At 43.8% G+C, this 15048-nt stretch overlaps 1 protein-coding gene across 7 annotated transcripts in view; it reads left to right on the top strand.

Annotated features, from left to right (window-relative positions):
* LOC138758575 (EVI5-like protein) overlaps positions 1-15048 on the top strand; it is a 424266-nt gene that overhangs the window by 250016 nt on the left and 159202 nt on the right. For all 7 annotated transcript variants that reach the window (XM_069927712.1, XM_069927716.1, XM_069927713.1 and 4 more), the window contains one exon: positions 10571-10624. In XM_069927712.1, coding sequence (XP_069783813.1) covers positions 10571-10624 — 54 coding nt within the window. The remainder of the gene's footprint in view (positions 1-10570; positions 10625-15048) is intronic.

The following is a 15048-nucleotide window of genomic DNA, read 5'->3' as shown; positions in this document are numbered from 1 at the left end:
GAAATAAAGACCTAATTTGCTCAATCTTTCCTTGTATTCCAGATGCTGAAACCCAGGCAACATTTTTGTAAATCTTCTTTGCACTCTCTCTATCTTGTTAATATCCTTCCTATAAATCGGTAACCAGAAATGCACTGCAGTACCTAAATTTGGCCTCACCAATGCCTTGTACAGTTTCATCATTATTTCCCAAATCTTATATTCTATGCACTGATTTATATAGGCAAGTATACTAAAGGCCTTCTTCACCACCCTATCCACATGCGCTCCTACCTTCAGGGAACAATGCACCGTTATTCCTAGATCTTTCTGCTCCACTGCATTGTTCAATGCCCTCCCATTTACCACATATGTCTTGCTTTAATTAAGTATTCCCTATGTCATCGGTGCTCTGTGATTAGAAAGGGATTGCTTAACGTGGGATGTGAGTGGGAAGGGAAGGTTGAGAATCACTGCTCTAGACCCAATTACTGAAATATTTTGCTTGAGAAAAATTGTCATTGGCCCATTTCCTCTGGCGTTATGAAACTGTATATAATGAGTCAATGAAGTATGATTAAAACAGTGGTTTTCAACCTTTTTCTTTCCCCTCACAAACCACCTTAAGCAATCCTGACAGAACACCTATGGCATAGGAAATACTTTAAGTGGTATGTGAGGGGAAAGAAAAAGGTTGAGAACCGCTGTCCAAGCCTGTTTAACCTTTCCCTGTAGCTCAAACCCTGAAACCCAGGCCACATTCTTGTAAATCTTCCATTCTCTCTATTTTGTTGATATCTTCCTATAATTCGGTGACCAAAACTGCACACAATATTCCAAATTTGACCTCACCAATGCCTTATACAACTTCAACATGACATTCCAATTCCTGTACTCAATACTCTGATTTATGAAGGCCAACATACCAAAAGCTTTCTTCACCACCCTATCTACATGCGACTCCACTTTCAGGGAATTATGTACCAGAATTCCTAAATCCCTTGTCAAAGGCTTCCATATAGACAACATCCACAGCCTTTTTGTGTTCCAAGACTCTATGACTGTATGTCCATAACATTTGCACACTTATTAAAGGAATGAACAAGCACAGGAGTTTTGTGACCATGAGTTCAATATCCACTAGGAACATGGCTCCTATTTTTCTGCAGCTGTGATTGGATTTGAGTGATGGCATCGCGTTCTAACCTCAGCAATGCCTTTCTATTGAGTAGACACCCTGGTAGCGATGAACGAAACAAGCTGAGGTGAAACACCTGCTTGCACAAATGTTATTCTCAGCATTTACACAAAAGAATGTCGCAAGAACACCTGGCAAAAGATTAATATCTAAACAGATGCTGCCTGACCTTTACAACATTTTCTATTGCTGCAGAACTGAAGAATTTTACGTTTCGATAAAGTTTGTCGTCCAAGGTTTAAAAGTACTGATTATTCCCCTGTATCTGTTGAAGATGGTGACCATGTGGGTGATTCCATGTATAAATCTGGGAGAGGAACTTGTCAGTGATGGGAGTCCCATATACCTTCTACCCTTGCTCTTGCTTCAGGGACCAGCAGGTTTAAGGATGTGTAGTTCCTTTGTGCTTCCAAGTAATGAGATACTTGCCCTTTTTCTATTGACATTAAATTTAAATTTTGACATGAATTCGGGCCCACGAGCCCCTACCACCTAATTACACCCAACCCCCGGTACGTTTGGAAGGGTGGGAGGAAGCCCATGCAGACACAGGGAGAACTTAAAAACTCCTTAAAGATGGCACCGGATTTGAACCAGGGTTGCTGGTCCTGCACTAACCATGCCGCCCTTGAACAGCTTCCATTTCTCATCACATCTCTTATTGGCAGTGTCTGTTTGTCATGCTGCTCGTCTGATGTTCAGTGTTACACGTGCAGTGATTTCCAGAAGCTGTGTGTACATGCGGGGAGCTTTTGGTCCTTCTCCTGAACACTAACTCCATCACACTTTTTATAACTTCCTTGTGTGCCAGACCTTTGTGATGATGTTGACCTATTTAGCCCCTGTAAGAGCTTTTATCTGCATCTGTAAGACTCTCTACATGGTCTACAGCTTTCATCTTTGGCATTGTTTCAACTGACCCTTGCATGTGACCATTGCATCAGTCAAATCTTTGCTACCTTAAAGGTGTGGCGTGAGGGACCACAGTGAAATCTGTGCTATCTTCAGAGGGTTTGGGTTCAAATAGGCCAGAGATCTTCAAGTTCAAGTTTATTATCATCCGATTGTGCAAGTACAACCCAGCATTCTCCAGTCCTCGGTGCAAAACCATGCCATTACACATGCAGACAAACAATCCGTACGCAGTACATAAATACAAATATAAAAATAAATAAAATTGTTTAATAAATAGTCGAGTCTTGGAGGGTTTATATGAGCAGTTCATGAGTCATTTAGCAGTCGTCCTGTCAGTGGGAAGAAGCTGTTTCTCCAGCATTGTGTTTTTACTTCAATCATGGTGTCTTCAGACTTCCACGTTTTGCACCCCTCAGCCTGGTGGTGCTGGCTCTGATATCGATGAGGCTAATGATTGTTGTGTCATTTGCAAACTTGGTGACACTGTTAGAGCTGAATCTGGTGATACAGTTGTGGGCCAAAACGGGCTGAGCACAAAGCCCTGAGGTGTGACAATGCACCACGTTCTGCTGCTGGCTCGACAGACTGTGGTATTTTCGTTAGAAAGTCCAGAATCCAGTTACAGAGAAGAGTAAGTCCCAGTGAGGACAGCTACTCCACCAGCCTCTGGAGAATGATTGTATTAAATGTGGGGCCGAAGTTGACCAACAGCAGACTGGTGTTCTCCCTTTGGGTCAGGACAGAGTGGAGGGACAAACCTCATTGCAATGGTTTCATCTGTAGGCGAATTGAAATAGGTCAAATGTCTCTGGCAGTAAAACATGAAAGTCTGCAGATGCTGTGACTGAAGTAAAAACACAACACTGGAGAAACTCAGCAGGTCAAACAGTCTACAGTAAAGATAAGGATACATAGCCAACATTTTGGGATTGAGCCCTTCATCAAGATATGAGCAAATTGTAGGCAGGCATCTGACAAAATGGTGGGGGGGGGGGGGAGGGAGGAGTACAGACCCAGAAGCAGGCGGTAATAGGTGGATAAAGGATGGTACAGCAACTGAGGTAAGGGGGTGGAGAGCAGGAAGAAAGAAGACAGAGCGATGGGGAAGAGAGGGAGTGTGAGTATTGGGCCAACAGAAACTGGAGGTTGATGTGAATGCCATCGGGTTGGATAGTGCCCAGGTGGAATATCAAGTGTTGCTCCTCCAATTTACGGTGGCCTTGGTTTGACAGTGCAGGAGGCCATGGACAGACATGTCAGTGTGGGACTGGGGCACAGATTTGAAATGGTCAGTGACTGGGAGATCTCTTCCTCTGACGTGGACAGAGCAAAGGTGCTCAATGAAACAATCTCCCAGATTTATCTCCAATATAGAGAGGGTCAAAGTGGATGCACCGGATGCACGTGAAGTGTTGCTTCACTTTGAAGGACTATTTAGGGCTCCGAATGGTGGTGAGGTAGTAGGTGTGGCACGTGTGGCACTCTTCGCAGCCATATTGGAAGTTAGTAAGAAGAGGTTAGTGGACAAGGGAGTCGTGGAAGGAGCAGTCCCTATGGAAGGAAGAGAGGGGGAGATGTGTTTGGTGTTCAGATCATGTTGTAGGTGATGAATTTTAGAAAAAAAAGCAGTATTTGGAAATAAAGAGTCTCTGGGAGATGCTCTTTGATGTATTCCATCACCAGATGCTCCAACCATGGTGGAGGCCAGTACCATCAGGCGGTAGTCATTGAGACCTATCACTGATGCCCTTTTTGGTACTGGGATGAGGGTGACTGCTTTGAAACCAGTGGAGACGATGGATAGTTGGAGTGAGATATGAAGATGTCTGTTAGTTAGTTTGAGCAGTCCTTCAGTACCTGACCAGGTATGTTGTCTGATCCTGCTTTCTTGCGTAGGTTCGCATTGGATAGGGTTCTGCTCAATTCCGTTGCAGCTATGTAGGGGGCCCATTCATCAGGGGGACAAGGAGCTTTCTTTGATGTAAGCCTGTTCTTCTTATTGAACCGTGCATAGAAGATGTTCAGTTTGTTCAGAAGGGAGGTGTTGTTTTTAAGTTACAAGATTGTCTTGTGATCTGTTATGGTCTTTTCCCTTGCCACATGTCGCCGGTGTTGCACAGCTGTCTATGAATTTTCTCTGAATATCCACACTTTGCCCTCCAGATTACACAAGAGTTGAGCCCTGAATGATCTTGTCTCCTGTCCTGAAGGCATCAGTACGAGCTCTGAGGAGTACCCGGACCTCTGCATCCAATCATGGTTTCTGGTTACCCCTGGTTGTGAAGCATTTGATCTTGGTGACATCCTCAATGCACATGCTGATGTAGCCAGTCACTGATCTGTGTAATCCTCGATGTTTACATGACCATTGTGGGTAGTTGAACTAGCTTGTATGAATCGAACTCTGAGTCTTGTCTTGATACAATACAAAAGCTGCAGGTGTGGCCCACCCACCGCACCTCCACCCTGGTGGTCACCCGACCAATTTCCGGTTCATATGTCCAACATGTTGCCAGTCAAGGGGGCACAAAGGCACACCAAACGTGGCCTCATCCAGGCTGTGCGTGGATCCAAAGTACAAGGACACCATGCCGCTATCTGTCCCGAAGGATAGACCTGGCCCCATTGCCATGCAACGTCCCAGTCAGCTGGATTTGGCCTGGCTGGCAGTGAGTGTCATGATAATGAATATGTATGAGATATACCGGAAGTCACGTGGTATGAGGGAGAGATAAGAACACAAGCAGGAGAACAAAGGAAACGGGAAAATAAAGCCACTGGGAAGTTTACCTGATAAAACTTGTGTTTAATGTTTTATTAACTTCACATTTCGGGCCACAAATGTGACATTGGCGATGAGGATGAAAGAAGCTTGAAGAAAATTAAAGACTAAACAAGATTACAGAGGATTACAGACAACTTCAAGGTGATAAGAATTTTCTCTGTGTCTCAGTACTTTTGGGGCTGGAATATTTCCTCATGGCTGGTGCAGACAGTGACTTTCTAACACATAGTGGAATTGCTCATTTTGACCCAACGGGTGATGCAAGCACTGTAAGTGTGAAGTGGAAGGCATGGCTGGAAGAATTTGAATCCTATGCCGACAGTCGTGGCCTATTTCTAGATACCGGTACAGTTGAACAAAAAGCGCAGAGGAGGGCGTTACTTCTTTTCACTGCGGGACCTGCAGTTCGGGAAACATTTAAAAGACTTTTGAATACTGGAAGAAAGGATGAGTACCAGAAAGCGGTAGATGCATTAAATGCACACTATGTTGTGACACTGAATGCTACATTTCAACGCCATTTGTTTCGGAGAACGAGACAAGAAGATGGCCAGACAATTGCTCAGTATGTGACGAGACTACGCCAGCTAGCTGTTGGATGCAATTACATGCCAGCTGATTTGGACAACCAATTATTGGATCAAGTTGTACAGCACTGCAGATCAGATAAACTCAGAAGACGTCTACTGGAAAGAGGGAGTGAGTTGGAACTCACCGATGCTTTAACCATTGCTGCTGCATTAGAAGCTGTTGAAGGGCAATTTCATACCATGACCCTGAAAGACAACTCAAGCCAGCAAATTAAGAGGCTCTCACATCGCCATAATCAGCCAAGATATACGCCGACACAGGACGTGGAGTGTTATCGATGTGGAAACCGAAGTCACTTTGGAAAAGACCCATATTGCCCGGCCAAAGGCAAAGTTTGCAGAAAATGTGGAGTTAAGGACCACTTTGCAAAGAAGTGCAAAAGCAAGTCCAATGCAGACCAGAAGAGGAAGAGTACAACTTCCAAAGGCAAAGCCTGGGGGAAAGGAAAGTATCCTGGAAAGAAAGATACCATTCTCCAGATAGACGGTGACGATGATGATACCCAGGAGGAACAGAGTTGTTACCAATTTACGTTGAATGAAGTACATCATGAAAAGGTCCCAGTGATCATTGGTGGAGTGACAGTTCAGGTCATTGTAGACTCAGGCAATGACAGTAATGTGATTGATCGACATTTATGGAAGAAGTTGAAAAGGAAAAAGATCATCTGTACCTCAAAGAAGTGTTCCAAGAAACTGTATCCATACACAGCAACCAAGCCATTGCAGACCATTGGATGTTTTACTGCAACTGTTGAAGCTGGAGATAAGTACACCGAAGCAGAGTTTATGGTCATAGAAGAGAAGGGAGAACCATTGCTGAGTAGAAGCACAGCACAAGACCTGGCAATACTTCATATTGGAGCTTGTGTCAATTCAATTCAGTCATACGAGGATATGAAGCAAGAATTCCCCGCAGTCTTCCAAGGAGTAGGAAAGCTGAAAGGTCGACAATTGAAGCTAGCGGTAGATGAAACGGTAGATGACGACATCATAGTCCATGCACCAACGAAGGAAGAGCATGACAAACGGTTGAGGCGTGTACTATCTAGACTACAGGAGGCAGGCCTTACCGTGAATGGAAACAAGTGCCAGTTCGGTGTGTCAGAAATGGACTTCATGGGACACAGACTAACACGGGAAGGACTAAACCCTGCAGAGGCCAAGGTGAAAGCTATTGCAGAGGCACGTGCACCTCAGAACGCAACAGAGGTGAGGAGTTTCCTGGGATTGGTCAATTTTTTTGCAAAGTTCATTCCTAATTTCGCTACAGTGGCAGAACCACTAAGGAAACTAACCAGGAAAGGTGTACCATTTCATTTTGGATCTGAGCAGAAGAAAGCGTTCACAGCGCTGAAGCAAAGCCTGACAGATGCAAAAACTCTTGGATATTACGATCCGGCGGCATCAACCAAAGTCATAGCGGATGCCAGCCAGGTTGGTTTAGGAGCCGTGTTGGTCCAGATGCATGATGGAGGACCAAGAATCATTGCCTATGCCAGCAGATCGTTATCAGATGTGGAAAGAAGATACTCTCAGACAGAGAAAGAAGCACTCGGGCCTGTGAGAGGTTCCATGCATATTTATACGGCATTGAATTTGAACTCATCACAGATCATAAGCCATTAGAGGTGATCTATGCACCTAGATCCAAACCATGTGCCAGAATAGAGAGATGGGTACTCAGACTACAACCCTACAAATATAAAGTAATCCACATTGCAGGGAAAACAAACATTGCTGATCCGCTGTCCAGATTGGTGAAGGATGGTGGTCCACAATCCAAGTCAGAATTGGGAACAGAAACAGAGAGCTTTGTACGCTTCGTAGCTATTCAGTCGACACCGAAAGCTGTGACTACGAAGGAAGTCGAGAGAGAATCCGAACGTGATCCAGAACTCATGGAAGTAAGAGAATGCATACAGAGTGGACAATGGGACAAGTGTACTCACAAGGCTTACATTCCCATTAGAGACGAACTTTGTTGCATCGGACAGTGTGTATTAAGAGGTTGCAGATTGGTGATACCGCAAAGATTGAGACCGAAGATCGTATCCTTAGCGCATGAAGGACACCTAGGTATTGTTGGTACCAAGCAAAACCTCAGGACCAAGGTATGGTGGCCAGGTTGTGATAAAGACGCAGAGAAATTTGTTAAAACTTGTCATGGATGTCAAATCACAAGTAGGAGTAATCCGCCAGAACCGATCCGGAGTACGCTACTTCCGACAGGACCATGGATCGACGTAGCTGTTGATTTTCTTGGACCTTTACCGACGGGTGAATCAATTATGGCAGTGATAGATTACTACAGGAGATACTATGAGTACGTGGTGTTGAAGTCCACAACCACTGAAAAAACAATACAAGCGTTAGCAGAGATATTCGCAAGATATGGATTACCTGTTACATTATACTCTGACAATGGTCCACAATTCATTTCAGAGACATTTACAGAATACATGAGGACCACGGGTATCCACCATCATAAAGTAACTCCGAAATGGCCGCAAGCCAACGGAGAAGTAGAGAGACAAAATCAGTCCATTGAAAAACGATTGAGGATTGCACACGCAGAAGGACAAAATTGGCGAGAAGCATTGCTATCTTATGTGGCTGTCTATCGAGCAACGCTTCATGCAACCACTGGAAAAAGTCCTGCAGAAGCATTTTTTGGGAGAAAATTCCGCACAAAAATGCCAGAAATAAAGGAAATCCGAGACGACCAGGAGATGAGGGACCACGATGCTGAAAAGAAAGGTGCAGCAAAGCTGTACACAGATTCGAAACGTGGAGCCAAGTACTCAGACATCATGCCAGGAAATATTGTTCTAGTGAGGCATGAAACTGGTGGTAAGCTAGACACACCTTATTACCATCAACCCTATACTGTCGTATCCAGAAGTGGCAGTATGGTGACAGTCAACTCTCCGACTGGAGTCCTGTATAAGAGAAATGTATCAGGTGTAAAAATGTACCAGTCCAGAGATACATCGAGCGAAGAGGTTGAAAGGCCAATACGAGATGCTGAAACTGAGAGACCTGATGATGTTCCAGAGGCAGTTACCAGCACTCCTGATGAAGTGACTAGAGCACCAGAAACACCCGAAGCCGTGGCGAGCAGTATGTCCGACGCCGAGAGTGAACAACCGAGAAGCGACGACAATATCGCAGGCAGGCCGAAACGAAACCAGAAAGTGCCCAAACGATACAAAGACTTTGTGCCATAGTTTTAATAAGAACTTTGGGACAGTATTTTAATCTTATATCATAAAGTGCATGTATGAGTGCTGTAGGAAGTAAATTTTATGTAGTTGAGTTATAGTATTACCATTAGTTACGATGTTTGTAAGTTTCCGAGGGATATTGGTAAGTGAAGGTAAAGTTTATTTCTGATTAAAGGAGGGATGTCATGATAATGAATATGTATGAGATATACCGGAAGTCATGTGGTATGAGGGAGAGATAAGAACACAAGCAGGAGAACAAAGGAAACGGGAAAATAAAGCCACTGGGAAGTTTACCTGATAAAACTTGTGTTTAATGTTTTATTAACTTCACATTTCGGGCCACAAATGTGACAGTGAGAGGAGCTCTTCTAATCAGATCCTTCCTGTAGAACCAGAACAGCACCCACAACACATGTCATCCCTAAGATGACAGCAGTGGAGTGGAGACAGTACCCCACCTCTTTGTAGAATGCAGATTCGCTATGTGAGCCAGGGTCCTTGTCACAGTTCATCCCCAGGAGCTGCATGACAGAGGATTCTGATTAACAGGCTATTCCTGGGGATGCACACAGAAGCAGACATCCAGAACGACTGGAAGACCATCAACTCAGTGTAAGATATACTTTGGTCTGTCTGAATCCTGTTGGTCTTTCAGCACATGGAGTTATCAGTGTAGGAATGTTGCCAACTGGCACATAGCAGGCTCAGGAGTACATTCTGAGGGAGGCACTGAGGCTTGGCTCAGCCAACGCGAGGGTGCTGTGGGGAAGGAGCACAGTCCTCTGTCACTGGGCATTGAGGGGCTGAGACCAAGAGGAAGCCTCTTAAACAGCAAAGAGGGAGTAACAACAAGATGCCACAGTAGAGGTAATGGTGTTTACGGAAAGGAATCGAACAATGTACAGTGATGGAAATATGTGAGGAAACTAAGTGTGGTAAGATACTTGGAACTGTCTTTTTGTAAATAATTTATTGTGAACAAAGTACACAAAGGTGTTGGAGAAAAGTCAAATGCCTTTTTACTTTCTATAGATGGCCTGCTGAGTTTTAATTCCCTTCAATGACCCAACCTGTGCGATCTACTGAGTTTCTCCACTTTAATGTATTGCACTCAACCCTAGCATCCGCAGATTTTCTTGCTTAATTCATCTTGCTTTCATAATTAAGATGCACATTTTCAATAAGATCTTTATGTATAAATGTGATTCAGTGCTGTGTATTGTGTGTGCATGTGTGTAGATTGTGGTCTGGAGAATCGTTAGCCCCTTTCACACTGGCACCTAGTCCTAGTAATTGACAGCCAATCTACTGGTTAGGCGCGCAGGCGTCAAATCACGTCAGGGATGCTACAGCCCAGTATCAAAGGGACGTGGGCTATCCATGGACAAAGTAGTGGCAAATTGATAAGTTTGAACTTGACAATTACTGGGCTACACGGACCCAGTGACTTCAGAAACTCTCTCACCAAATTCTGTAAGCCCGCTGATAACTGTGCTATCTAGAATGGTGACGTCTGTTGAGTCACACTTTTGGGTATGGTCTATTGGGAACATCTGTATACAAAAGATTTTGGGGGAAAATAATTATTTGCAATTTAATGAAAAGCAATTCACATTCCTGGAACCATCTTGGACATGAGTTAAATCATTGTACAAATTTTCTGTGGTGTTAAGCAAGAATAGTATCTTGTACATTACCAACACTCCCTTTCATTGGGAAATTGTGCTGTGTCTCTCCTCCATTGTAACAGCACTGAACATACAGATTGTACGGGAATTACTTCAGGAAAGGTGTGCTGGCACAAAGCAGCAGTCTCTAGAGTTTTTTTTTCCAATATGACCAGAAATTAATGTAACCTTTTGTTGTTCCACAGAGGCTCCGAACTGAAAATCGCCTACTAAAGCAACGGATTGAAACTCTTGAAAAGGTATGAAGTGTAATCACCACTTTTTATTGCTAATTATGCAGTAGGGTAAGAACCATTGATGATAATTGTCCTGTCTAATGATTCCAACTGAAAATAGGTTGCAAATTGCACATGTTCACAATTCACTTGATGTGATCCAGTCTCTCAGGACCTATTCCTGTTCGCTGTTGCTAATGTCATCTGAAGTTCTAATATCAGGCTGCACATAACCCATCTCCAACTCCCCACCACTTCCCTCTTAGCTCCATCTCTGTTTGTGTGTGTACAAGTACTCTGCTGACTGAGATTTCCTCATTCATGGAGGCATTCCTCATCAATAATTGATCATTAGATGTCGTGCAGTTCAGTCTTTAATCTATCACTTCCATGAATTCTAGAATGAATTCTGCAGAGCAGAAGGTAAGTTTTACAGAATTTTTCTGTTCATTTTCAAATGCTTCAGTTGAAATCATATTTCTGAATTTGCTTTGAAAGAAATCTGATTTGTAAATGACATTGAGAATGAGAATGAACTGAGGATTTCAAATATATCAAATCTGAAAAGTGTGCCAGTATTGCAGTAAAGCTAAAAAGCTCCTGAAATTTGAACTTTTTAATTAGGAAATAGATTGTCAGAAAAATAAATGAACATAAAAATTGTATAAAATGTTCAAGTTGTGTTTGCAGTTTTGGAAGGGAAGGGGTAGAACTGGAAAGAGGGAGAGGAAAAAAGGGAAGCAGGTGAGCAGAAAGCAGAAAAGTCCTTTTTTCTAGTTTTCCCCACCTCCCTTCACCCTCCACCCACCCAGCCATCCCCCCTGCCCCCACCCAGCCATCCCCCCTGCCCCCACCCAGCCATCCCCCCTGCCCCCACCCAGCCATCCCCCCTGCCCCCACCCAGCCATCCCCCCTGCCCCCACCCAGCCATCCCCCTGCCCCCACCCAGCCATCCCCCCTGCCCCCACCCAGCCATCCCCCCTGCCCCCACCCAGCCATCCCCCCTGCCCCCACCCAGCCATCCCCCCTGCCCCCACCCAGCCATCCCCCCTGCCCCCACCCAGCCATCCCCCCTGCCCCCACCCAGCCATCCCCCCTGCCCCCACCCAGCCATCCCCCCTGCTCCCACCCAGCCATCCCCCCTGCCCCCACCCAGCCATCCCCCCTGCCCCCACCCAGCCAACCCCCCTGCCCCCACCCAGCCATCCCCCCTGCCCCCACCCAGCCATCCCTCCTGCCCCTGATCACTTCTGTCCCCTTCTTCTCTTCTCCACCTTTGCCCCCCTCCCCCTATCCTTTTGTTTGAACGCCTGCCACACCTTGATGAAGGGCCCAAGACCGAAACGTCGGTTATGTATTTTTACTTTTGCTACACAGTGTTTGACCTGATGAGTTTCTCCAGCATTTTGTGCTTTTACTTCAAGCATGGTGTACAGATTTTCATGATTTACTTGGATAGCTCCTAGTTTATCGTAGAGATATAGTACCAAAGCAATTAGTGCCATGACATACAACTCCAGCCATTCATGTTTGCATGTTCTCTCTATAACTAAATGGGTTCGTTTAATTTCCTGCATATCATTTATTCCCTTAATTAAAATAAATAATCAGTTTCTATTTGGAAATGCTGTCTGAGCTACCATCGTTCTCTGGGAAAGACTCAATGCCATATGAAGAAATTCTTTCCTAATTTCAGTCCTAAATAACACCCCCTTACTTTGAGACTGTGGCCCCTGCTTCCACACAGCTTAGCCTACTAAACATCTCTAAAAATGTCAAAAATCTCTTATGTTTAGAGATGGGAAACAAAATTATAATTAAAAGATTTAAAAATAAATTGTATTTTAAAGACCTTACTAAATAAATAATTAAACATGAACAGTATAGCACAGTACAGGCCTCAGAACCATAGAATATTACAGCACAGAAAACAGGCCCTTTAGCCCACCCCTTCAAGTCTGCGCTGAACTATTTATGCTGCCGTCCCACTGTCCTGCACCAGTCCATAGCCCTCCCATCCATGTGGCCGTCCAAATTTTTCTTTAATGTTATAATTGAGCCCCCATTCACCACTTCAGGTGGCAGCTCATTCCACACTCCCACTTCCCTCTGTCTTACAACCCATGATGTTGGCCGAGCTACTCCACAACAATCTGAACCTTCCCTACCTCACACTCATACCCTCTATATTTCTTACATCCATGAGTCTATCTAAGGGTCTTTTGAATGTCTCTATTGTACCAGCGTGTACAGAGGCATTGTCATACCCACGCTCCTGTTCGGCTCCTAGAACGCTTCCATCAGCGCTGTCTCCACTCCATCCTCAACATTATTGGAATGACTTCATCACCAACATCGAAGTACTCGAGCTGGCAGAGTCCGCAAGCATCGAATCCATGCTGCTGAAGACCCAACTGCGCTGGGTGGGTCACGTCTCTAGAATGGAGGACCATCGCCTTCCCAAGATCGTGTTCTATGGCGAGCTCTCCACTGGCCACCGTGACAGAGGTGCACCAAAGAAGAGGTACAAGGACTACTTAAAGAAATCTCTTGATGCCTGCCACATTGACCACTGCCAGTGGGCTGATAGCGCCTCAAACCGTGCATCTTGGCACCTCACAGTTCGGCGGGCAGCAACCTCCTTTGAAGAAGACCGCAGAGCCCACCTCACTGACAAAAGACAAAGGAGGAAAAACCCAACACCCAACCAACCAATTTTCCCTTGCAACTGCTGCAACCGTGCCTGCCTGTCCTGCATCGAACTTGTCAGTCACCAACGAGCCTGCAGCAGACGTGGACGTACCCCTCCATAAATCTTCGTCCGCAAAGCTAAGCCAAAGAAAGAAAGAAAGAAGATTGTACCAGCCTCCACCATCATCTCTGGTTATGAGAATAAAAAAAATCCCTCTCCTAAACTGTCCTCTACTTTACCTCCAAACACCTTTCCTGTTTGGTATTGTTGCCCCAAGAAAAGATCTGGCTTCCACCACATCTAAACCCCTCAGAATCTTCTCATTTAAAGATGTACATTAGAAAATCCATTAAGGAAACCTCATTCTATATTGGAAGATTATGGGAAGATTTCAGGCTATAAGATAAATTGGGAAAATGATACCACTTATGGGAGGGGATTATAATCGATTAAAATAGCCAATTTAGGTGGCTGCTAAATGGGATAAAATATTTGGGAGTTAGGATTGATAACAATTTGGAAAATTTATATAAATTAGATTATATCCCCTTGCCGAAAAAAATAGAAGAAGGTTTAAACAGATGGAAAAACCTGCCAATAACTTTGTAATTGTAACCCTAACCCTAATAAAATGAATGTGTTACAAAATGTCAATTTTTTTTCAAACATTACCCACATCATTACCACAAAGTTTTTTTCAAGATTTAAATAAATATATTCGTAAATTCCTTTGGAATGAGTTTCTATGGAAAAATTAACATGGGGTTAAGATATGGGAGGACTTCGACTCCCAGATTTTAGAAAATATTACTGGGCAGCACAGTAATCACCTCTCTCTTTGAGTGGGGGAGGGGGAGATAGGCCTTCCTGTGCACAAATTAACCTGCATAATGTTGGTGAAAAGATAGCAGAGGACTTTATTCATAAATGGAATATAAAATCAATATCTGAAAGTAGAGCTACCCCACTATTAAAACATATTAATGGTATAAAACAAACAAGCAAATTGGAATTAACGTGGGGTTGTTACTAAAACTCCTCTATTCAATAACAAATTAAGACCATTGACATTCAATAATAGGATCCTGAACACCTGGTCACAATCAGGTGATTTGAGGACTGTTTTGATCAGGGGAAATTTATGATGTTTGATCAGCTTAACTATTAATATGATTTATTGAATAATGCGTTCCTCTGCTATCTTCAATTAAGATCCTTTTTTAAGGGGCAGATAAGGAGAACAAATAAATTTTTATCAGCTCTGTATCTTCTGCATCAAATGGCAGCCCCTAAACGGGGGCTACACAGGTCAAGACAAAGATGGGACTTATACTTAAGTATAATAATTGGAGAACAATGCTTGTCTGATTTGTGTCAAGACAACATAATAAATACTATGAAATGTAAGATACAGATTGGTGCAATATAATTTCTTGCATCAGCTGTATCTCACACCATAAAAGTTGAACAAGCTTAAACCAGAAATTTCAGATCAACATTTTAGATGTGGCAGTGAGGTAGGAACCTTTCTACATTCAACCTGGTTATGTCCCAAAGTGAAAACTTTCTGGGTAGATCTGGGTGATCTTCTAGAACAAATTACTGGGAAACAATTTCCACAATCCCAGAATTGTTCTTGATAGGAAATGTTAAAGATGTAAGACTTACAATGAAGCTGTAAAAACATCAATTACAATTACAAATAGCATTGGCAGTGGCCAGCAAATGAGTAGCAGTTACCTGGAAATCTGATACC

The sequence above is a fragment of the Narcine bancroftii genome, chromosome 3 (assembly GCF_036971445.1).
Source record: "Narcine bancroftii isolate sNarBan1 chromosome 3, sNarBan1.hap1, whole genome shotgun sequence".
Lineage (NCBI taxonomy): Eukaryota > Metazoa > Chordata > Chondrichthyes > Torpediniformes > Narcinidae > Narcine > Narcine bancroftii.
Note: the sequence above shows the minus strand (reverse complement) of the source record. Positions and strands in the feature narration are given on the sequence as shown.